General features: G+C 43.9%; 3 protein-coding genes and 1 long non-coding RNA gene across 10 annotated transcripts in view; 1 reads left to right on the forward strand and 3 right to left on the reverse strand.

The window, feature by feature from the left end:
• LOC146432079 (arylamine N-acetyltransferase, pineal gland isozyme NAT-10) lies at nucleotides 1-6,593 on the reverse strand. Its single transcript, XM_085071463.1, has 2 exons — nucleotides 5,230-6,593; nucleotides 1-3,284 (listed from the first exon to the last, which is right to left on the reverse strand). The coding sequence occupies exon 2, from the start codon at nucleotides 3,277-3,279 to the stop codon at nucleotides 2,407-2,409; it is 873 nt and encodes a 290-aa protein (XP_084927589.1). The 5' UTR covers nucleotides 3,280-3,284; nucleotides 5,230-6,593; the 3' UTR covers nucleotides 1-2,406.
• LOC146432080 (arylamine N-acetyltransferase, liver isozyme-like) overlaps nucleotides 5,934-22,434 on the reverse strand; it is a 24,522-nt gene continuing 8,021 nt past the window's right edge. For 2 of the 5 annotated variants that reach the window (XM_085071458.1, XM_085071457.1), the window contains one exon: nucleotides 5,934-7,510. In XM_085071458.1, coding sequence (XP_084927584.1) covers nucleotides 6,621-7,505 — 885 coding nt within the window. In that variant the 5' untranslated portion in view covers nucleotides 7,506-7,510 and the 3' untranslated portion in view covers nucleotides 5,934-6,620. Of the gene's footprint in view, nucleotides 7,511-10,143; nucleotides 11,910-15,929; nucleotides 16,070-22,434 lie in introns of those variants that run through there. The other 3 variants (XM_085071459.1, XM_085071455.1, XM_085071460.1) reach the window with 3 other exon arrangements.
• On the reverse strand, nucleotides 13,170-16,068 carry LOC146432081 (arylamine N-acetyltransferase, pineal gland isozyme NAT-3-like). Its single transcript, XM_085071462.1, has 2 exons — nucleotides 15,930-16,068; nucleotides 13,170-14,083 (listed from the first exon to the last, which is right to left on the reverse strand). Exon 2 carries the CDS (start codon nucleotides 14,074-14,076, stop codon nucleotides 13,204-13,206), a length of 873 nt encoding a protein of 290 aa, XP_084927588.1. The 5' UTR covers nucleotides 14,077-14,083; nucleotides 15,930-16,068; the 3' UTR covers nucleotides 13,170-13,203.
• Nucleotides 16,114-22,434, forward strand: part of LOC146432082 (uncharacterized) — a 51,891-nt gene continuing 45,570 nt past the window's right edge. Inside the window, exons 1-3 of one of the 3 annotated variants that reach the window (XR_014854476.1) lie at nucleotides 16,114-16,760; nucleotides 18,661-18,780; nucleotides 20,218-20,715. This is a non-coding gene — a long non-coding RNA (uncharacterized LOC146432082). Of the gene's footprint in view, nucleotides 16,761-17,579; nucleotides 17,665-18,660; nucleotides 19,629-20,217; nucleotides 20,716-22,434 lie in introns of those variants that run through there. The other 2 variants (XR_014854478.1, XR_014854477.1) reach the window with 2 other exon arrangements.

A 22,434-nucleotide genomic window follows, 5' to 3' on the forward strand; every position in this document is an offset into this window, starting at 1 on the left:
GGGTTTGTTTGGTTTTACACCATTCTCATCTCAAACCTCTGAGGCATTTTGGGCTGGCATTCACACCTCGATAACCTGCTTTCATCAGCTTTTGGGCAGCTTTAGTTAAACTGTGAAACTGTTCCTTAGCTGTATGTGTTGACATTTCTTTGTGTGATTTCATGTTGCACAGTCAGGACCTGCTTATAATTGCCACATCAAGATGAAAAATCCCTCTTAGAGCATGGTTATTAGCAGATGGGAGTCAGGGATGGTTGAAGCCTCAAGTCACCTGCAGCTCCGTAGGTCTTTGGTAAGAGCCAAGGAGAAGGGGTAACTGGGTGAGTCCATCACTGCAGCTCCAGTGAAAAGCTGATAGTGACCAATGACTGCCCAAGAAACCTTTGCATACCAAATCCTAAGCAATTATCTGGGATCAACAGCAGGAGCATCTCTAGGGAAGTTGGGAGGCAAAATAACCACCCTGTTAATGGCTGTCCTCAAGGCAAGGAAACAGCTACAGCTGATGGCACAGAGAAATGTGGTTTGGTGACCTGGGAATGCACATGGGATCCCCTCAGATGGAATGGAGGTGGTGAGTGTTTTGAAGTTGTAATGTTCCCTGAGGTCTTGGGGAACACCTTGTCATGATCAGTCATTTAGAAAGGGGTAAAAACCCTTAAGGGGACATTAATATGAGGGAATAACATGAACACAAATTACCAAACAAATTCCATAATTCCATTATTAATACAAAAGCTGTGTTCTGACCTCAGTAAGATCTTTCAGTGTCCCCTGTCACCTCTTGCTTGGCTCTCAGTTCCTCATCCCTGTGTGGAGACTGCCAAGGGCAGTGGTGGGTGGAGTGAGTCACCCTCCCTGGAAGTGGCACTTGGGGATGTTTAATGGTAAGCATGGTGATATGCTGGATTGATTGTTGAACTTGATGATCTTAAAGGCCTTTTCCAACCTCAAAGATCCTATGATCCTAAGAAGTTTGAGGTGGGCAGGGTTGGCCAGCACATCAGTAGCATGAGTGAATAGCTCTCACTGGGCAGATGGTGTGTAAAATGCAGCTGGGGGTAGCTGTTCCTAAAACAACTCGTAGTATCTTTATTTTCCTTTTATTTAGTTTCATGTATACATTTACAGCATTTGTGAGATTAATGATAAGATGATGTCTTTGAGCAAAAATACACTTCAGTGGGAGGAATCAACACTTGAGCAGTACTCAGGCTTATCACAGACTGGGGAGAAAGTGTTTTTCAGTGTTTCTGCTAGTTTTTGGTGCATTTAAGAATGTTTCCCCTTTCTTAGTGGTTTCCTTGGTTGAGCTTTTTGCAGATAGCGTGGTAGGAGGAGCAACATTTTTTTTAAATGGGGAAACATGATTGTGAAATAAAAGGAAAGGTTTCCTTTAGGTTTGGCTGGCTCCTTGGGTTGTGTTTTCACTTAGATAAAGATGAACAAACGCTAATGACATTAAAGCTCCTATGCTAAGTGGTTCCCATTCAGGACAGCCATATGGACCCTCATGTTTGCTGTACACAAAGAGGACTGAATTAAGGGTATACAGGGGTTAGCTTAATATGTGGGTATAATGCAGTGCTAAAAATACAGAATTTCCACCCCTTTTGGGACAGAAGTAAATCTAAGCCAGCTGTGACATTTAAGCACCAGCCATAGTTTATAGGATGATTGCATCTCAGAAACTAAGCTGAGCAGTTATCTGCTTAGAGCCCATCAGCCACAATAACACTGCAATATAAAGAATTTTCATCACCAGAAGAATAGGTACATATCAAAAATTACTTGGGGCAGTTTACTGCAGTAATGGCCGAAAGGATGCACATGATGATAATTTTCATTTTGTACTACAGTTTGTCTAAGGATGATGGTGAAAGAATTATGCCTCCTAATGCTCCTTTCCAAGATGACATAGTTTTACTTATATTAAAGGTAGAGGAATGAGATGAGCTGTGAGTGGTTAGATCTTGTGAAAAATGAAGTTTTAAATGTGTACTTCATTGTCTAAATGCCCACAGATGACTTGTCTCCCTATAATAACCTTAGAAAATGTGTTGGCAGCATATCATAATTAATAATCCATACTCCTATTTATGTGCTACAGGCAGTCCAAAATTCCCAAGACATATTTCTTACCCAAGTTTATAACCAGATTCAGATCAAATCCTACATTTGTGCCAAAAATTGAACAGCAGTCATCTCGCAGCAAATAATTTTACCTAACTGACTCAAGAGTTTTAAATTCCTGATTTTCCCCAAAGTGAAATTCACTTTAATCTCCTATTAATGTATATATCCTTCAGTCACTTGCAAAAGAAACCCATAACTTTGCAGTAGGGATTGCACAGACAGTGGAAGGTGCTGTACACACATAGCATTACTGTAGGTTCTCCTGGTCATCTAGATTGTGTAAGATCCTTTCACATTAATGGGGACAAGTTTTCTCCCTAGGCTGATGTTGAATTTCTCTTTGAGGGTTTTTTCCACCTCTTCATCTTCAAGAGTTACAAATTCCACCAGATCCATGTTTTCCTTGTAGTTGTACGTGGTCTCAGTGAGCGTCCACCCAATCAGTGCTCGGAACCCATCGGCGGTCTGGAGGGTGCAGATGGACTTCTTTGTGAAGAGGGAATCTGGAGAGGTCTGAAGGTATGTGCACTGGAAACGGAAATCTTCCACTGTCCGTGGCTCAAGGCTGAACATATAAACTTTCCGACACTCTTTTTTCTCCAGCAGATCGGAGTTGGAGAAGCTCTGATTGGGGATGTACTGTTTCCTTCTCATTTTCTCCAGGTACCAAACACCATTTTTTTCCGTGAAGCGGAACACACCCGGAGCCTGGGGCTGATCTTTCCCTGACACGAGCTCCATCGGCTGCCACATCTGGTAGGACACCCCAAAACCCCCATCCACCACGTAGGCTTTGCCATCAATGACGACCTTTACCACCAGGTGGGTCATGAGGGTGGCGTAGGCATTCTGGTGGGGGTTGAAGACATAAGCTCCCAGGAAGCTGGTGTCATACCCCAGGCCTTTCAGCACCCAGCCCAGCAGCTGGTTGTTCTCCATGCACCAGCCACCCCTCTTCCTCCGCACAATCTTGTTGTAAACGTGCTCCAACTCCAAAGTAATTTTCTCCCCGCAGTGGATGCTGAGGTTTTCGAAGGGAACGGCACGGATGTGGTGCTGGAATATATCGGTTAAGGTTTCCAAATCTTGCTTTTCAGTGGAGCCTTTATAGCCAGTTCTTGCAAAATACTCTTCAAGGTTCATCTCACCTGTAAAGGAAGGAATTGTGTTTTGGTTTCTTTACATTGGTGATTTATGATGCTGTGAAAAGCTGCCCTGGCTCTGCCAGCAAAAATTCTTTAATCTACTGAACCTCATCAGAGTAGCTTTTAAAGGTAACAAGTTTTCCTATCAAATGGCTCTCTGAGCAAAGAGCAGTGAACGTGAGGGTTTGCTTTTGTCTTAAGAGTCATCCCTCTGGCAAACAGCTGATGCCATTTCAGTTTCATATGAGGTGGCTGCGAGATGGGGATTTGCTGTATTTGCATTGTCACAGCAGGGTTAAGGAGAAATATAAGATCATGCTGGGGAGTGTGTACAAGGGTTCATGAAAAATGGACTAAAAGCACTGTTCAGTGACAGGATTGTCACTGGGGGAAGTGTCATTTGCCAGTGGCATGGAGGATAGACTGATCCAGGATTCACATGTTCTTTTCATGAGTCTGCCACTGGTGGATGTGACAGTAAATGAATTGCTTGTTCAGTGCACATCACTCTTCCACCACTTACAGAAAGAAAGTTAAACTGATACTCCTGCACATTTTGTAAAGTGTCAAGTTGTATTGAGATAATTATAACTGAAAAAACTCTGACCTTTGAAAGAGTCACAGACCACTGAGTCTTGTGTCTGCTCTGAGTCTTGTAGAAACTCATTTTGGTGCTGGCATATGGATCTGAATGGAGGTGAGCAGCCTAAAAGACAAGGAGCAACATCTCCATTCCCTCCTGTGCCCTGTGTCTCAGAAGGTGCCCTGAAAATGGACAGGGGCTGCTGTACATCTCTCTAGTCCTGACCTTTCTCAAAACTCACCAATCCTTAAACTCAGCAGTGATCTGTCGAATGTTTACTGCAAACTAGAATTTCTCAGGATGATTCTCAGTGGCAGATTCATGCTGGGCGCATTGATAGCATAGAGACAGCTGTCCCAAGCACCAGCAGAAAGCACCAGCAAAAACTGCACATCACCTGCTACAGAGAGGAATTTAGCTTCCAGTGATATCTAAGCGTATTGTTGGACAATATTCTCAATATAATATTTGGTAAGTGTAACATAAGTCATGGCACTTTTGATTTGCAGAACCCAAATATATCTGATCCTATCACTCTGACTGTGAATGCCAAGTAGATCACATCAGCATAAAACTAGTTCTTGAGTTTATATTATTTGTAATTTCTTTCTGAAGCTCCAAAATATGCTTGATCCGCATTTGATGTGGACTGCAGGAGATGAAAGCTACCGTTCTTTTGAATTTTGAGCAGACCAGATGAAAAGGCAGGCACTAAAACAGCAGTCCCACAAATGTGGCTCTGATTTATGCAGAGAAAAACATCAGCAGAAGAACTTTAAAGGTGCAAATGAAGATGTTCATGCAAAAATATTCCTTACCAGGACTATACACAGTATCAGCAATTCCACTCTTAAAAACATTATTTGTCTTCCTTTATCCTAATACATTAGCAGATGGACTTTCTGGGTTGCACAGCCCACAGTTTGTAATTTCTTTTAAGTTGTTTTTAAAGAGCTGTAATTTTATTCCCATAAAGCAGAATCTATTGATTATTAGATTGCCCTTTTGCTTCCTTTACACTTGCAATACTTTTAAGTAAATTAAAAAATCTAAAAGCATGACTCTCAACAAGAAGTTGCAGTTCTAAATTTATATCTACTATTGTATCTAAACAAAAGAATCTATCTCACAGTGAGGCTTCTCCTGAAGAGTGAAAGGTAGAAGAATTCAAATTGCATATCACTATTTTGCCCTCTTTAAGAACCCCTGTTTAGCAGGTGATATTTTAGCTCCATATCCACACATTTTTAAAACATTTTTCCTTGAGAATATTGTTTATGTTATTGTCCATGACCTTTACCTTCACAAAGAAACCAGGTTTTTTGTATATTTGTTTGGAGGGGGTTTTAAAGAAAATAAACTTACCTCCTATGAGATCCCTTTTTATTTATTGAGGTATTCAGTTTCTGGGTGGTTTATTACTGGGGGAGCAGTCAGTGAAGCTAGGACTGGATACAGATTGTGAGGGCTGTCTTTCTAAGCTCTGCTGGCCCTTGCTCCTGGATCTTAAATTCCAAGGAAGGACAAAGTCTACCCAAAATGAATTCACATTTTTGGACTTCAGTGATCCGTGAGCAAATTAAACTTTGTTTCTTCTCTATTAGTAGATGTTTATGTCATTTCCTGGTTAAGACCAGAACGAACTCGTTTTCCATGTAAAATAATTGCAATAGGCAGTTGCAAATGATGTTGTAACTTTTTTAAATCAAATATTGTTATTATCTTTTCCTTGGCTGCAGATTGATGTTCTTCTGTCACCCTCTTTCATGGCACATCCTGTACAGTACCACAGGCAGCACAAGGTAAAAGGCTTCTGTGTTATGGATATCACACCGGTGGCATGTCCTCACTTCCCTGTGTTTTCTTTTGCATCCACAGCATCACTTTTTAAGGTAGCTTCTGTGCAGAATAGCGTTTGTAGTAAATATGAAGAGTTTTACCTAGAATACTGTCATGTCCTCTTGATATCACACAAAAGCTTGGCCCCAAAAGTTTAGATTATAGTTTGCAAAGGTCAGTCTAACTTCGATTTGTTTTCAGTTTTGATACCAAGAGCCTGATTTCTAAAGACTGTTGAGTTATCTTCTATGGACTTTATTTTGAATTCAGAGACACAGATAAATCACACTCAGAAAAAGTGGGTACTCAAAATTAAAGATCCAAAGTACCCTTGGATAAATATCTTACTTTAATTCAATTTCTGGAAAAGGAACAGAACTCAAGTTTTTCGACTTTCCATAAGCTAATCAGCACCTAATGGTGGCTTCTTTTGAGAAAGTCTTAACCTTTCTTTTTCCTACAAAGACTTTAAAGCCAAATTCAGCTCAGCTTTAAGACTGTTAAGGGAAGTGAATAATTTGTAAAACTCCACTGAGAAGATTGGAAATAATGCCAAAAAAGGTTAGAGGTCTTTCCTGTAAAATGGTAACACAACCTCTCATGCTGTATTGTTTTGGTCTCGTTTGCCACAAAATAGATCTGCAATAAAATGAGTTCTTGAAAAGGTGAACAAGAAGTTAAGGAGTCAAAAAGCTATTTGCATATGAGCAAAACAGAGCTAGTAAGTTGTCTTGGTTTCTAAAGAAGGAGAGATTTAATAAAAAATATGCAATCCTTATATGCAGTTAATTAGCAATGCACTGGAATTTACCAAGCTTTGTGACTAGCTCAAGTTAAAAATGAGATTAATGTAATCAATGTTAATTTTAGAACTTTCCTGTTGGCTATTTAATGATCCATCTAGCTCAATGTTACAGTTAGATCTGATCCACGATATTAGGTGGCAAGCCACGAACATTTACTGGTACAAGTTTGTTCTCCAGGACTATATTGAATTTATCTTTCAGTGTCTTCTCAACCTCTTCATCTGTAAGAGTTGTGATGTTCAGCAGGTCCATGTCCTCCGTGTAGTTGTACTTCATCTCAGTCAAGGTCCATCCAACTAAGGCAAGGAGCCCATTGGTGGTCTGGAGAGTGCAGATTGACTTCTTCCGAAGAATATTATCTGGAGACACCTGGAGGTATGCGTTTAGCTCCTGGAAGTCATCTATGTGCCGTGGCTCAAGAGTGAATCTGTATATTTTTCTGATATTCCCTGGAGTATCAGGGATGTCAGTATCACTTTTCTCAGGAATGTAATGCTTCCTTTTGACTTTCTCAAAATACCAGGTGCCGTTGTCTTCCGTGAAGCGGAAAATTCCAGGGCCCTGGGGTTGGTCCTTCCCAGAAATCAGCATCAGCGGCTGCCACGCCTGGTAGGCACCACCAAACCCAGCATCCACTATGTAGCAATCTCCCTTGATCACCACCTTCAGGAGGATGTGGTTCATCTCAGCAGTGTATCCTTTCTCTGCTGGATCATAGCTGTTCCCACCAAGAATGCACACATCAAACCCTAACTCTTGCAAGGCCCAAAACAGGAGGTGGTTGATTTCCAGGCACCATCCACCACGGTTCTTCCTCACAATCTTATTGTAAGTCGATTGCAAATCCAGCTCGATGGCTTCCCCGCAGTGCATGCTGAGGTTCTCAAAAGGAATGGTCTGGATGTGATGCTGGAAGATGGCTGTCAAGGTTTGCAGGTCTGCTTCCTTGTGGGGTTTGTTGTAAGATATTCTTCTGAAATACTCCTGAATGTTCATTTTGCCTGTGTGAGCAGAAAAAGGTGGCCAGTTACTGCTGTGCAGCTGTCAAGGGGTTCACTCCTGTTCCTGTAGCACAGGTTAACCAGCCTGCAAGCATAGCCTGGGCTGTTTTATTGAGGATCTAAAAGAATTGTAAGTATTTCTTAAAAAGAGACAAGGATAGGAACAGGTGGCAATAATGCTTTCCTTCTCTCAGGGGCTGCCTTCAAACAAGGTGGATATCTTTCCCATGGGAGGACACAGCACATGCCTTAACAGCATCTCTGACCACAGAGGAGGATCCCACATGACAAAAGTTTTCTAAAATGAAGAAACAACAGGTTTGCAGAAAAGCTGCCACACCATACTGGCACAAAAGTCACAAGAAGCTCTTGCTGTTTCTTTTATTGTACCAGGTAAGCAATTCTTTCTTTATCCCACAGGTAATTTAAGATTTTGCATTCATGGATTCAGTTAACTGGGATTAACATCTCAGTGTGTCACCATTTCAGACAGTTTTCCATATGAAGTAGATTGTTGTTTTCTTAATCTCTTAAATTTCCCTGGGGAGTTTAGACAGGGCTTTGGCTGTGGAAGGAATGAACTTTAATTTTTCTAACCTAAGGACCAAAGGAATTGATCTAAAATTCCATACAAGGCATATTCATATTCTTTTGGTTTCTTTGACCATCTTTTACAAACTAAAGGCTTTAGTTTCAGCTCAAATTATTGGAAATATTTTGTGTCTTTGCATCTGTGATCAACTTGCCTTTCATTAGCAGAAAGATGCTGTCATTGGCACTGCTTGTGTGGCCAAGATGCAAAAGGTTCCCTGCAAGACTTCTAATCCAGTGACTCATCTGGTCTCTGTATGGATTTCTTTTGCCTTTAGTTTAGATTGAATTTGGCTTTTTTCCATGCGAAGACATTTGTTGTCCAGAACAATTCACAATCTGCTAAGGGCTGTGTTGATTTCCCAAAGCCTGAGGATTTCTTACTTCCTGCAAATGGCTGAACATTCCCTGGGAGGATTTTTTAAAAATGCTTTGATGTGGATTAGATGGGACAAATGCCCTTCCATTGAATATTCCCAATTTGGTCCACCTGTTTCCCCCCAGAAGATTGTCCTTGTGTCCATGCCAGAAGCTTGTGAAAATGCCATCTCAAATCCATGGGTGGAAGTGCCCCACCCCAACAGGTGAGCACATCCAGTGGCCTAATCTCTAGGCTTTAACCCCAGTCTTGATGCCAGCAGCACAGCTCACACAATGTGGTTGTATTGCTCCTGATCTTCACTGATCTGGTACCAACATTCAGAGTGGCTAATGCAAAACCACAGGAAAATGTGACAGAACAGAGGACTCTCCCAGTAAGGGAATAAGAAATCAATATTTTCACTTCAAAAGGACCCAAAGAGGCTACATGAAAAAGCAGTAATGCCTCTTTGATAATGCATTTTATGGGTTTTTACATCCCTTTTTTAGGACAAGGGCACTCATCTCTGGCAGGATCTCCTTGGAAACACTTGTAGAAAGCCATTTCCTTCCCAACACCCAGCACACGTGTTCACTGGCAGGCTCATCCTGTGGTCCTCTGCCTCATTTTCTTTCTATTCCCACTTTCAACAATTTTGCATAGGAAGATAGAAACATCTTTTCCCTGTGAGGGGCATCGAGCTGAACCTCTGTGACCAGCAGGAATCCAGAGGATTCCATCAGCTGGTGGGTCTGACATGCTTGGAATTTGCCTTCAAGCAAAACCAGGTCAGTCCCTGCCCTGGCCAGCAGCAGACCTGATGCCCTCCCCATAACCCATCTGCTGCGTCTGGGTGTCCCCATCGTGTGGGGAAAGCACAGGATAAATCCAGCTGCTCTCATGAGCAACCTCCCCATGGAGAGCCCCCATGGGGTGCTGGCAGTGAGGCTTCAGGAAAACATACTGGGAAAGCATTCTGGGAAATTCCTTGCCCATGCCTCAGTTTCCCCAGCTGCCCCTTCTCTGGCCTCATCAATTTAAAGTCCCTATCAGAGACAGCCTTGCGGTGGCTGACAAAATGTGCTCTGATCTCAATGAATACTTAAAGAGGTTTAAGTACAATAAAGCTGCACTACAACATCATTGACATTAGGGAGCATCCACATAAATCAGCATTTACTCCCTCTCCTTCCTGGAGGCAGATTTTCCTTGGCACAGCCATTCCTGCTGAGTGAGCGATGAGGCTGCAGCAGTGAGCAAGCCCTCTCCCAGGGGACAGTTTGCTTTCCAAAACTGAGTAGCCAAATATCCCGAGCCTCAGTCCAGATCTCAGCCTTGTTTACTTCTGCCCCTGCAGCAGCTGAGCTTTGCTCAGCACTCCTGCAGCTTCGTGGGTAGTGAGATTCAGATGTTAGTTCTGCCTGTCTGCACATATCCCTCGGGATCACTGGGTCCTTTTGGAATTAGGCTGAATATTAGGATCAGTTCTTCTCTGCTAAAAATCATGAGGGGACTTCCAAGGCTGGATCCTCTTGCACATGTCTACACTATTTGTTTGATTCTGTTACACTCCAGGTCATAGCTGCGTTTTTCATACACCCTGGCTCAGCACAAAGGGTTAGTTTAACTCTCCAACACTCAGTGTTGCACTTGGAAAATGCCCTTGCAATGCCACACTCACCACCAGCCCTGGCTTCCTGTAGTTTTTGCTTTGCTAATGCACCTGCAGCGCTGTGCACGTGGTAGGCAGACTCACAGGGGTGGGTGAGCTTTCCCAAAGGGTCTGACCCAAAGCTGCAGGATGAAGTTAAAGATCAGGCATGCAGCGCTTACCTCGCAGGCAGTCCGCTCAGCCTTTCCACCCTGGGCTGTTCCAAAGTTCCCAGGAAGAGCTGCACTGGGAGCTGCTGCTCTTAAAGGTCCAGGCTGCATTTACTGCCAGGCAGGGACAGCCTTATCTTCCACAGAGCAGCCGAAGAGGAGAGTTTCTTCTTTTATAGTAGTTTATATTCTGATGGTTTTATTTGTTTATTTGTACTGGCATATATGTGGAAAGCCCTGTCATGCAATTCATTGTGTTAGGTGCTGTATGGAGAGCCTGAAAATGATCCAGTCCCCAAACTGTTTACAATATTGAGGAGATTTTAACCTTCCAGGAGTGCAAAGCATGGGTATCATGAGCACGTTTTGTAAGTGGTTATAACCTATAAACTTGTCTCTGGGGCACCTTGGTGTGTGCTCCAGTGCTAAAGCAGCAATAGTACAAATTGAGGCAGATTTGACATTGTTGACACTGATGTGGTTTGGATCCCTGTAGGAAGTGACTTATGATAGACAGAGAGTAACCGAGGGCAGGAAGTCACTGATTTATTGGTGGGGGTGGCAACTGTTGAATGAATCACACCTCACTGAGCTATTCCTCGTGGCTGATACAAGGTCAGATTTGCCAAGTCACGTAGTTGTCCAAATTCCCCCGGGTTCAAAGAGAAACCCTGTCCTTAGCAGGGAAGATGCTGCTCCTGGAGAACTCTGAGCTCCCCGAGCCTGCTGTGCCTTTAAGGGTTTGCCTCCGAAGTTAGTGATAAGGAAAAAACAAACTGGTGCAATCTGAGACGAAGAGCCTCTTTTTTTTTTTTTCCCTTCCAACAGCAAGGTTCATTGTGTTGCTCAGCAGTACACTGAGCCTCTGTGGGTGTGCAGAGCAGGCAGGAGCACTGAGTGGTGCTGTGGAGGAGCAGCACCCTGGCAGAGCTGGGCACAAGCTCCAGGGATGAGGCAGCAGAAGGAAAAGTGGATTTTCCCTGGCACTGCCCTCCACACTCTGGATCTCGGGGGCAATGGATGTAATACCCTAATCTGGTCTTAAAGGTCTGTGGTTTTCTAGTTCTGTACTCGTTCCCCTGAGCCTGTGGAACAGCACAAAGTGCAAGAAACACCCTGGCACAGGGAAAGGAGTGGGCACAGCTCTTATTAGGTGTTTCCTATGTTTGTTCCCACAAAGGATGGAGGTTCTTGGCTCTGCATGGATCTTTCCCTGCCCCACAGCTTTGTAAGACCTGTCTGGACTTTTACCTGCATCCCAATGCTTTGCCCCAGCTGAGTTTAGCTCCTTTAGCTTTCCCACTAATGTGGGGACTGCAGGAAAACACAGATTATGAACAAGCCAGATTCTGGGACAATTTCTTCTGACCATCTGTGTTGGAAGCTGCTTGTCCTCCCCATAAGAAGTCCTTCTTTCTTTTGCAACCACGTTTCATCTCCCTATAGGGTGGGAGAACCTCGTGTGCTATAAAGGACTATTGCACCCCTGCAGCCAAGCACATGTAGATGAGTTTGACTCTGGGAAGACAGGGGTTTCAGGAGCTTGCTGTGTCTCTGTGAAATGCATTTGGAACATGCAGAATAGCAGCAGCTTTCATTAAATCTAAATTGCTGGTTATAGAAAGCTGCACATACTGCCTAATAAGTGAAAAAGGCTCAGTGAGTTATTGTGTTTTTAAAAGCCTTAGCTGGAAAATATTAGCACATACAAATAATCAGGACAACTTCACTGATTAATGACTTTTTTTTATTTTACTTTGGGAATACATGCTGTTATTTGGATGAAAAAACATCTGAATACTTCTAGTTCACAATGCTTGATTTTTTAATTTAATAATTTTTTTTATTTTTGTAATTCACTTATATAATTTGCTTAATTATGAGTCCGTAGTTGTAATGCTTCCAAGATTTGTACATAAAGGAACATCAAGCATCTTCTCAAAGGGCAAAGTGGTCATATTTGAGTAATTTCTCCTCCTAGAAATCTTAGCCTTTAGGTATGTGATTAAGATTCATCGTTTCTCCTTATATCAATATAATTAGTATCACTGCAAACACATCCTCAGTAGAACAGATATGTTTCAGAAAAATAAGTCTGTGCATGTGTTTGGGTTCAGCCATAATAATTAATGTGCAACAGCACCCAGAGTAGAGTCTGATGAGAGGAACATATATTCCCAGCAGTCTGCTGCTGAGTGAGAGCAAACAAAATGCTCAGGGGATGCTTTCAGTTCAAAGAAATTCTGCTCTTTGGTTATGTCACCACAAGAACAGGAGCTGTGCAAAGTCTGAAACAACACAGAATTGTCACTAATATTTCTTATCATCAGTTCCAGGTCGTAAATAGCCTGTCCTTAAGTATTCTCATGGTGAATTTGCACAGGTGTGGGATAGCCTGAGTGCCACGTGAGAGGGTGTTGTGGGTGTGGGAGCAAAAAGAACAGGCTTATGGCTCAACTGGAGCAAACTCAGCACAGGATGTCTTTGTTTTTCTGGCTGTTAAATTCCCAGAATATTACAGTATTCATTTAGGAGGTGGGTATGATTTTCCCCAGGTGGCAGCACCAGGTAATAAAGACAAAGACATACAGCTCCATCATTCTGCCCAGCTACTCTGGGTGTGTTTAAAAAAGCTTTTAAGAGATGAAAGGAGTAGGGAATGGGCAGAGTCTGCTTCCTGCTAAGCACAAAGAGAAGGGCAATGATTTGATTGAGCTAGGCAGAAATTATTTGTACCCAAACCAAAAAGAGATGCATGAATAGTTGTGAAAATCCATTTCTTTTCCAGATTTGTGCTAGTATGTTCTGCCTTATTCTGGTGTAGATGGAAGAAAGAAGATTAACCTTTAGATGCTTGTCAGAAAGAGAGGGAAGAATTGCCTGTAGTGCCACTGAATTGAATTGTAATTCAGGCAGTGAGTTAGAACAGAGAAAACTTGCTCGTATTGACGGGTACAAGTTTCTTGTCTAGTGTCACATTGAATTTCTCCTTCAGTGTTTTCTCCAATTCTTCATCTGCAAGCATTCTGATTTCCACGAGATCCATATTGTCCTTATAATTGTACTTCATCTCGGTGAGTTTCCACCCCACCAGTGCCCGGACGCCGTCGGCAGTCTGCAGGCTGCAGACGGACTTGGTGACAAAGGGAGAGTCAGGTGCTGTCTGCAGGTGGGCATTGCAGCCCCTGAACTCCTCAATGTCTCGTGGCTGAAGGGTAAAGAGATAAATCCGACGGCAAGCTTCATTTTCCACGTTTTGGGATGTGGAGGTGCTGTGGTTGAGAACCCGCTGCTTCCTTTTCACCTTCTCAAAGTACCAGATCCCACTCTCCTCCTGGAAACGAAAGACCCCGGGAGTCTGTGGCTGATCTGTGCCCGAAATCAGCTCCATAGGCTGCCAGAGCTGGTAGGCCATCCCAAACCCTCCATCCACAATGTAGGATTTGCCATCAAGATCCACTTGTAGCAGCAGATGATTGATTTCCTCCGGATAGGCGTCAAGCTCTGGGATATAAACTTTTCCTCCCAGAAGGGTGATGTTGTAGCCAAGAGTTTTCAGGACCCAAGACAGAAGGTAGTTGTTTTCCATGCACCAACCCCCACGGTTCTTCCTCACTATCTTGTTGTAGGCTGCTTCCAAGTCCAGCTCAATGCCTTCCCCACAGTGCATGCTGAGGTTTTCAAAAGGGACAGCTTGGATGTGGTGCAGGAATATATCTGACAGGGTAGGCAGGTCTGGCTTATTGGGAGAGCCCCGGTAAGAAATTCTGGCAAAATACTCCTTGATGTCCATGCTGCCTCTGAGAGAAGGGTGGGAAAAAATAATAGGCTGTGTCAGAAATGGTGGAAGGCTCTTCCCTATCCCTTATAACGGGGCTCTGGGAAGAGGAGTGGGATTTGACTAATGTCTGTATCAAAGGCAGCTGAATAATAGTGCTGAGAGAAGCCAATGGGACGCTGCTGATGAGCACAAATGTTATTTTTATTTGCTTCTTTTACAGCTGTGACAAGAGGCTCCAGCTGTGCTAAGCACATTTCAGCAGAGTTCCTGCCCAGCAAAGCTACAAATCTCCGTAGGGAGGAACAAAAGCAGTAGCAGCGATGTTTCCCTGCTAGAAATTATAGGAACTGAGACTCTCCAGATCTGAACTGCTTTGCCCGTGGTTTGACTCAGCAAAGCAGAAGCAGAAAACAAACCCTCCCACTCTTGCAGAGTGATCCAGAGCCTCCTCTGCAACCAAATCTGAAGCAAATCTGTCTTGCCATGGTATTTCATTCATTATTTAGGCAGGCTGGCACGAGCTGGTCTCACCTGCTCCTGCTCTCCATGCTGGCAGTACCAGATGTGACCTGGAGGGCAGAAGGCTTTTTTAGGGCAGAAAAGGCTGTGGGAGGTTTTTTTTCTGCATCTGCTGTGAGCTGCCTCCCCACAGCACAGCTTTCCCCAACCCTGCTAATCACAGCAATGCTCCAGCAACAGGAGGAAGCCAAGGTTTGGGCCAAAACTACAAGGTTCAAGGGCCTCACATGTTCTGAGATCATTTTTGGGGGTGCAGTTGCTCTTTGTATTCGTGATCTTTCCAGGGAGCAGGATTGCCTTCCTCTGAAGAGGCAGAGGGCTCAGAGCAAGGCTGTTTTGCAAACATGGGAGGGGAAAGCAGCTGGAACTCTTCCAGCCCTTGATGGAAGGCATGGGGTTTTGATGGAGCCAAGTAGTTTTGTTATTTCTCCCCAGGCACTGCTAAATTTCAGACATCTGTAAGTATGGAGCAATGTTATTCAGATTATTGTCCCGAGAGGTCAAAAAATGCCCCCAAGTTCCTGTATGCAATTCCCAAAGTAAAGTCAAAAGGAAAAATTCAACTGTTTCAACAGGATTCTATTCCCAATCTGATGAAAAACGGCATATCCAATATTTTATGGGAATTTTGGAAAGATACTTTGAGTACACAAACAAAACAATGAAAATGAACAATTCCTGTTTGGTGTAATATCCTGTCAGAAGCAGAGGGTGCCATGGCTTGGGTCCCCACATGACCTTTTGGATAGAAGCTTTACCAAACTCCAACAATTATTTTATCCTGGCCACCACCATGTCTCAACATCCAAGCAGACCTGAGTGGTCCAAGATGGGGTTAAAAGCAACAGAGTCAGGGGACTGTCTTTGTTCAGCCCTTGGCTCTTCCCAGGATTTTCCCAGAACTACAATTCTATTCATTTCTGAAAACTTGGCACAAGCTTAGTTCTTGCCCTGTGAATTTTAAACCAGCATCACCAGCAATGAGCTGTTTTTCCCTTTTTTTCCCCTTCCTTTCCCTTTGCCACAGCAAGCAGAACACGTGCAGTAACTTCTAATTACAGGGAAAATGTAGGTGTGGGGTTTTCTGTCTGTCCATCTCTTGAGGGTGTTTTAGGGCTGTTTTAACTGGGGTTGCAGAAATAAGGCAGATGGCACAAATGCCCTAGTTGCTTGAGGCTCTCAACTGAGTAAATAAACCTCTCAGCATATCTACAACACCGAGCAGCTGAGCTCTTCCTGCTCTGCCCTTACACCATTTCTGCCTTGTTTTGTCTCCAGGAAGATTTAACTTCCTGGTTAGAGAGCACTCAAGCTACCAAGATCCAGCGGTTAAGAAAATGGCTTACCTGGAAAATCAGTTCAAGTGCCAGTGTACCTCCAGGGCTTGGGGATGGTTCTAGGCTAAAGCAAGTGGTGTGGCTGGCTGTGCTCTACTTAGCACAGGCAGGGCTTGAGGACTGCTCTCCAGCTGCTCTTCAGGAGAATGTCTTTTCCTTCAACTTCCTTTCACCCGCCTCTGTCAGATTGCAACAGCTGATAAAAAAAAAAAAGAAAAAAAAACCCCAAAGGGTGGAGCATGAGAGCTGGCGTGAGCCAGCAAAGCCAGCGGCACTGTAAACCTGGCTGTTGTTAGAGCAAAGGCTGCTTCACATTTTCACTTGTTTGATGCTGTCTGCAGGGCCCTGCTCAAGCTGTCACCAAAAGGATATGTTTTTGTTTCAGTAGCTTGCTGGATGCACTTGGCTGATGTAGGTTTTTTTTTATTCCCAGTCATTAGATTACTATTTGTTTGGAAACGTGAGGAAGGAAATATTGCATGTGTTCAGTCTGAGCAGGGATTTGCACTGTTTCTGAAAAACAGCAGGGTTTTAGCACAGCAAGCTGCACCTGCACCCTGCTCACCCCAGTGTGCAGCACAGGAACCTCAGTGCTGCCTTTGCTCTGTGTGATTTCCATGTGGTTTTTATCACAGTGAACTTCATAGAATGTAAGAAAGCACTGGGACAGCAGTGTCTCCTTTGGTCTTTGCCCACAGGGATCATCTGGAGAGGTCATGGATGGTGAAGATGCTCGTGGCACAGTGATGACTATGAAGGACTAACACATAGGGAGTGCCACCCTCTCAGTGTATTCCACATTGCTGTTGTATCTCCCAGTTTTGCTTGCATTTTGTCAAGGTAAGTCTCATTCATTCTCAGACATCTACAGCTGGGCTCTTCCCTCTTAGTTCCCCTACAGCAGTTCCAGTCCTTCTCATTTAGTGTCGACGCCGAGTTCCATTCAAATGCTGATTTATTGGGATAATTAGCAGAGATAATAAATCAGATGAAACGAAGATGTCTGTGATAACCCATTACACAGCTCCACTCCCATATCAAAATTTGGCTCTTTATCATCCCATCAGTGGCTGATGTTTGACCCCACAGGAGAGAATTGGTGCCCAAGCCACGAGATGCTGAAGGGAAAGAGAGTCTGCCCTTGTCAGGCTCACCTGGGCAGATCCAATTGAGTACAAAGAGAAAGTTCATACTCCTAGCTGGATCTTGCTGACATGGAATAATTCCTGCTCTACCCACAGACCCTCATTTTGACAGGGAGAAGCCAAGAGCTGAGCAGTCAGATCCCAGTCCTGATGGGAACCATCCTGAAATTCCATGGACCCATCTCTGTACAGCATGGGAGGAGACTATGATCCTTGTCCAGAGTTATTTGGGACCACAGATGGTGCCAGAACTGAGCACTTGCCATGACCCCCAGTGTGAACTGGCTCAGGATCTGTCCCAGAGAACTCTGGGGTCATTCTAAGACCCAAGTGTTTTCTAACCCAGTATGAGCAAAACCCATTTTCCCTGGTATTTTGATACTTAGCTTTTCTCAACTCCTCTCCCTAAAACCTAGGTGATATTGAGCATTTTGTTCCACGTCTTTCAAATTTCCATCCCAACTCACTATCCTGCATCACTCTCTGTTTTCTTCCCATCCTGCACATTTCACAGCCAAGCCATTAAACCCACAAGCTCCCACCCTGTCCAGGTGTGCCAAGGCCAGCACGGGGCAAAGGCCACTCAGGGAGTGCTGAAGGTGAGGAAAAGCTGATCTTGATCCCCAAGCCTTGCTGGAGTCTGTTCAGGGCCCTGCCAGATCATCAGGGCTAATTCCAGGTGGGGCTATAAACTGCAATCACCACTGTGGGCAATGGTCACCATGTGGCCTCTCCTGTCCCCAAGAGCCACCAAAGGCAGGGTCACCTGGGCCAGCTGGGTTGGGGAATGGCCACAGAGTGAACCTGCAAATGGAAATGTCCTTGGAAAGGACACTGCTGTCCACCTGGACACTGAAATGCCATTTACCAACCTTGGCAGGAGCTGGAGCTGGCTGAGCTTTTTCCAGAAGATCCTCAATGTAATTGCACTCACTTTTGTATCAATTTAAACTGCTGACAGCATTTAAATTTAATACTGAAATCCTTCTCTCACCTAACTCTCCTGAGAGGACTCATCAAATATCCCTCCCTCCCTGCTTTAATGGAGTATTAGATGCTGCAATATTTTGCCTGGGAAATAAAAGCATTGGGTGCCCTATTTGGGGTAAAAGTCAAGTGTCTGCTCCCTTTTGTAATCACCTCTCTGGCACTCTGTATAATAAAGCAAGGTATATTCTATTCTATTCTATTATCATATCATGTATCATATAATATATCATATGATAATTATATGTACTATATTTACTGTATTTCATTATGTTATTACACAGATGCTTAATATACAAACTATAGAGAGAGAGGGAGAGAGACATTTTTAAAGTAATAAAGAAATTGAGATGTTTTATATAGAATTAGTATAAAATCTTAAACTCTTACACAAGGTCAGATCCTACTGAGCTCTGAGGTCCTGGGAAAGGAAACCCTGCACATACTGAGACAAGTTTCTGGCTCTTGCCTTTTATTTCCAATGGGAATTTAATAGATGCAGGCTGCCCTAATCCAAGACTGGTAATAATATTCACACCTATAAACATATTCATAAAGGCAGAACTCCCTCATGCTTGATGTTCATTGTCTTCCTTATGTAATTCCAGATACCAGAGCCATGGCTACACATTTTCTGGATTTGTATTCTCAAAATCCACCATGTCCATCCCACTGGCCAAAGGATGAGCCTGCAGCTCCAGCAGAAACTTTTCTCCATGGGACTGCAGGTGAGCAGCTGAGCTGGACATTCCTTGGCTTTTTCTCAGTGAAAAGACCAAATCTCTCTTTCAGTGTTTCTTATGCATCTTTCTGAGGGCTGGTGGGTGTCAAAATTAATCTCCTCTGGTTGTTTCACCCTTCTGAGATGAGGTTTTTCACACAAACCAACTCTGAGGCTGTTAATGCAGACCAAGGAGACCACGTTGGTCTGCAGATCCTTCCAGCTCTGAGGGTTTCAGCATAAATCTCTCACATGTAAATGGTCATAATTCTGTTATGTTCCATTACAAGGGGAGCAACCAGCTTTTCTACATGAATGGCATAATCTCATAGAGGTTTTGAAGGAAAAATAGAATGGCTTTGGTCTTTCTCCTCAAAAAAGCTCCTCTAAAACCAAACTGTTGTTTCAGTGCAAAAACCCTCATGGACTTCAGTGGGAATCTGGATCAGTGATGGTTCAGGCAATCAGCCTGGAAACATGCAGAGCAGGAAAAATTACACAAGTTCTGTCATTCCCATTATTCAGGGTTTTTTGTTGGGTGTGTTTTTTTGGTTTTGGTTTTTTTGGGGTTTTTTTTGGAGGTAGGTAGGAAGGAAACCTTTTATCTCGGTGAAGATTGGGAAACAGTGTTACAGTGATAGCAAAGGGGGAGAAAAGCAACTGTGCCTCTGGAAAACACATTTTCATTACAATGTACAAACACACATCACAGAAATAATATATGTTTGTGATGACAAAGTATTCCCATAACTCCACTGCTGAATTTGGTGTACAGTTGGGGAAAAGAAAGGAGAGATGCTCTGGATTAATAATGCTCCCCCTGACTTACCTTTACTGGGATTTATTTGCTTTCTGCCCTGCAATGCTCTCGGTGGGGCACTGGTGTGACTCCCAAGTGGCACTGCAGGGACTCATGCACATAAAAATACTCTTTTCAGAGGTTTTTGCTGCCTGCCCTGTGTGTTTACAGCAGGTATGGACAGCACAAAGCAATGTGCACCATGTAGAGGTGCATGGAAAAGAAGAGAGGTGAATTACTCACATCTGGAGCAGGAGGGGAGCAAATGGAGCTGGGAGGAATTGGCCATGGATTTGCTGGCTGGAACACTGCACTGTGGTGCCTGAGGAGGGATGGGAGCAGGAATGAATCCTCCAGGGGGCTGGGAGGGGCTGAAAGCTGGGAAGCAGATTTTAGATGTGGTCAGTGCAGGAAGTCATATTCTGGAGTGCAGAGGGGAGAAGGAAATTCCATGTAAATTGTCACAGCTGGTGGGATCTAAAATCACTTCTGCATTGGGAGCTGAGTGAATCTTGTAAAAAAAAATTTCAAGTTGCTGAATCTAATTATCTTCCAGGAATCCAGCTATGCCAAGGTGCAGCCCTTTCCCAAAAACCAGCTTTGCTGTCGCCCACATTACCCACAATATTATGACTTTTCTTCTAGCAAGAAGCAGTTTGATCCTTGATCATACAAGCTAGTGAATGGCCTTTGCTGTGAGATGATGAACCAGATTAATTTGACATCATCCCTGGGCATTTTCAGGTAAAAGGCAACTAATTTCCTTGTAATGGTGATGGTGCTTCTCTTTCCTCATCACACCATTGCAAATTGATTCTACACCAGGGCAGTGTTTCCTCACAGGCACATGCTGAGGATGCTGTCATGATGGAATTCTGTCATCCACCTTCCAAACCCTTATTTAAAAGGAGCTGTGGTATGAAATTCTGGCCAAATATCCTTGAAAAGTAACCACCTGCTTTTTAAGCATCTGGAGGCACATCTCTGCTGCTTCTCTATTTAAAACAAATAGAGCTGTCATGGAGAAAAGCCTGTGGTTCAGCCACGTCCCTCTGAGACCAAACCAAGCACTAGATTTGTCAGCTCACACTAATGCTATTTTTAATTGCCTTCTCAGCAGTTGTGCTGGGACCTACCTTGTGTTCCAGTGCAGCTCCTGCCATCCCCTGGGCCACACAGACAGACTCAAACACGATGTTGACAAATACAGAGCTGTCTCTGGGGCTGCAGGCTGAGACCCTGAACCCTGGATGGTGATGGAATAAAGTGCCTTCAGCTCAGGATAGCTTTCTGCTGAAATATCCGAGCTGTGCAAACCCTCTGGGAAATTTCCGAGATGTAGCAGGGCTCAGCAGCCAGCCAGGCCAGCAAAGCAGCTGCAATGTCCTTATTCCTCACTTTCCAGCTTTCCTGAGTGGCTCCAGGTGCTCCCCAGCTCTGCAGGGAAATGCAGTGAGCAGGTCTGTAAGTCCTTCAGCGGGTGAGCACCATCCCCTTCATCCCCATGAAAGCACTAAGCAATCTCACCAAATCATCTGTCTTTTTCCAGGTCCTTACCCAATTTGCAATTATTCTTTTCATTCCTGTCTATGTCAGCATAGCTAATGACTTTCCAGATAGCATTGCATCAAAATCTTTACTGAAATGCAGCACCTGAAGCACCACTACACATTTCTTCCTTCCAAAAAAAACCCCTCGTAGCTAATCATAGAAACCCAGCAGTTAATTTGGGCTACCATTTTTAATGAACTCCCTTTCTGTGGTTATTGCTCACAGCAGTCAGAGGCAGCCATAGCATCTGATGTGCCTGAATCTGTCTCTGCCCTTATGCATCTATCTGAGGGATAGTCTCCAGAGGCATCCAAAATCAGACAGTGAGAATGTATATTCTGCTTTCAGCTAATAATTGAGAGACTAAACCTGCCTGGCTGCTGGGGACTCAAGGGAAGGGCTTGGAAATTGGCTGAGAGCTTCCTTCTCAACTTTTGTCAAAGCAGCTCCTGACTGTTTCATCATACGAAAATTTGCCTGCATATTTATGTGGCCACAAAGAGTCCTGGGTTAAATCTGCAAAATCAATTCACCAACTGCATCAGTTCTTTCTCCCTGTGGTAACTCCAGCTAACACATCTGATTGGGTTTTCATCACTTTGCCCAATGAAGATGTAAATAGGCAATGTCCTGCCCCATCCTCCTTGGAGAAAGAGTTTCTCTTAATCCTTTGCTCGTTAATGTACCATTAATGGGGTAATGGTGTCCTGGGCAGGACAGCAGAATTGAAGGCCAGCCTGGCCAAGTGGGCATGACTATGGCCACACTGCCTGACTGACACTCACAACCAGAGGAAAAATCCTTTTTTTTTAAACTGCCATCAGTCAATCAGTAACCTGGAGCGGAAAGCACTCAATCAACATCACAAAACCAGTTAGTTCCTACTGCTGCCAAGTACAAACCCAAATCCACTTTGGTTCAAGATGCAAACCTGCATCATAGCTTTGATGCCCAGCTGGCATTCCCTCTTTATTTGCTTTTTCCCTCAGTGTCTGTGTGGCACAGAGGCAGAGCTGCTGCCACACCACATATTCCAGCCATGGAATAGGGTTCATTTTGCTTTCCCCTCCCCAGGGACTAGCTCATACTTTCAAAGCTGCACATCATTTTATTAGTTCTATTCCCAGTCTCCAACACGTCAAGTTTCTTTTATATGAATGTGCTGCAATTTAGTACCATCAGCAAACTCTGCTGAAGCAGTGAGAAATGCAGACCTAGGAAAGTTCCCTGCAGAAATCATTCCCCAGCCCTTCCACAGCTCTGGCACTTTGCTCTCTGTCAGCCCTGCAGCATTTTAACTCACATAATCTA

The sequence above is a fragment of the Lichenostomus cassidix genome, chromosome 11 (genome assembly GCF_008360975.1).
Source record: "Lichenostomus cassidix isolate B80296 chromosome 11, HeHo_3.0, whole genome shotgun sequence".
Lineage (NCBI taxonomy): Eukaryota > Metazoa > Chordata > Aves > Passeriformes > Meliphagidae > Lichenostomus > Lichenostomus cassidix.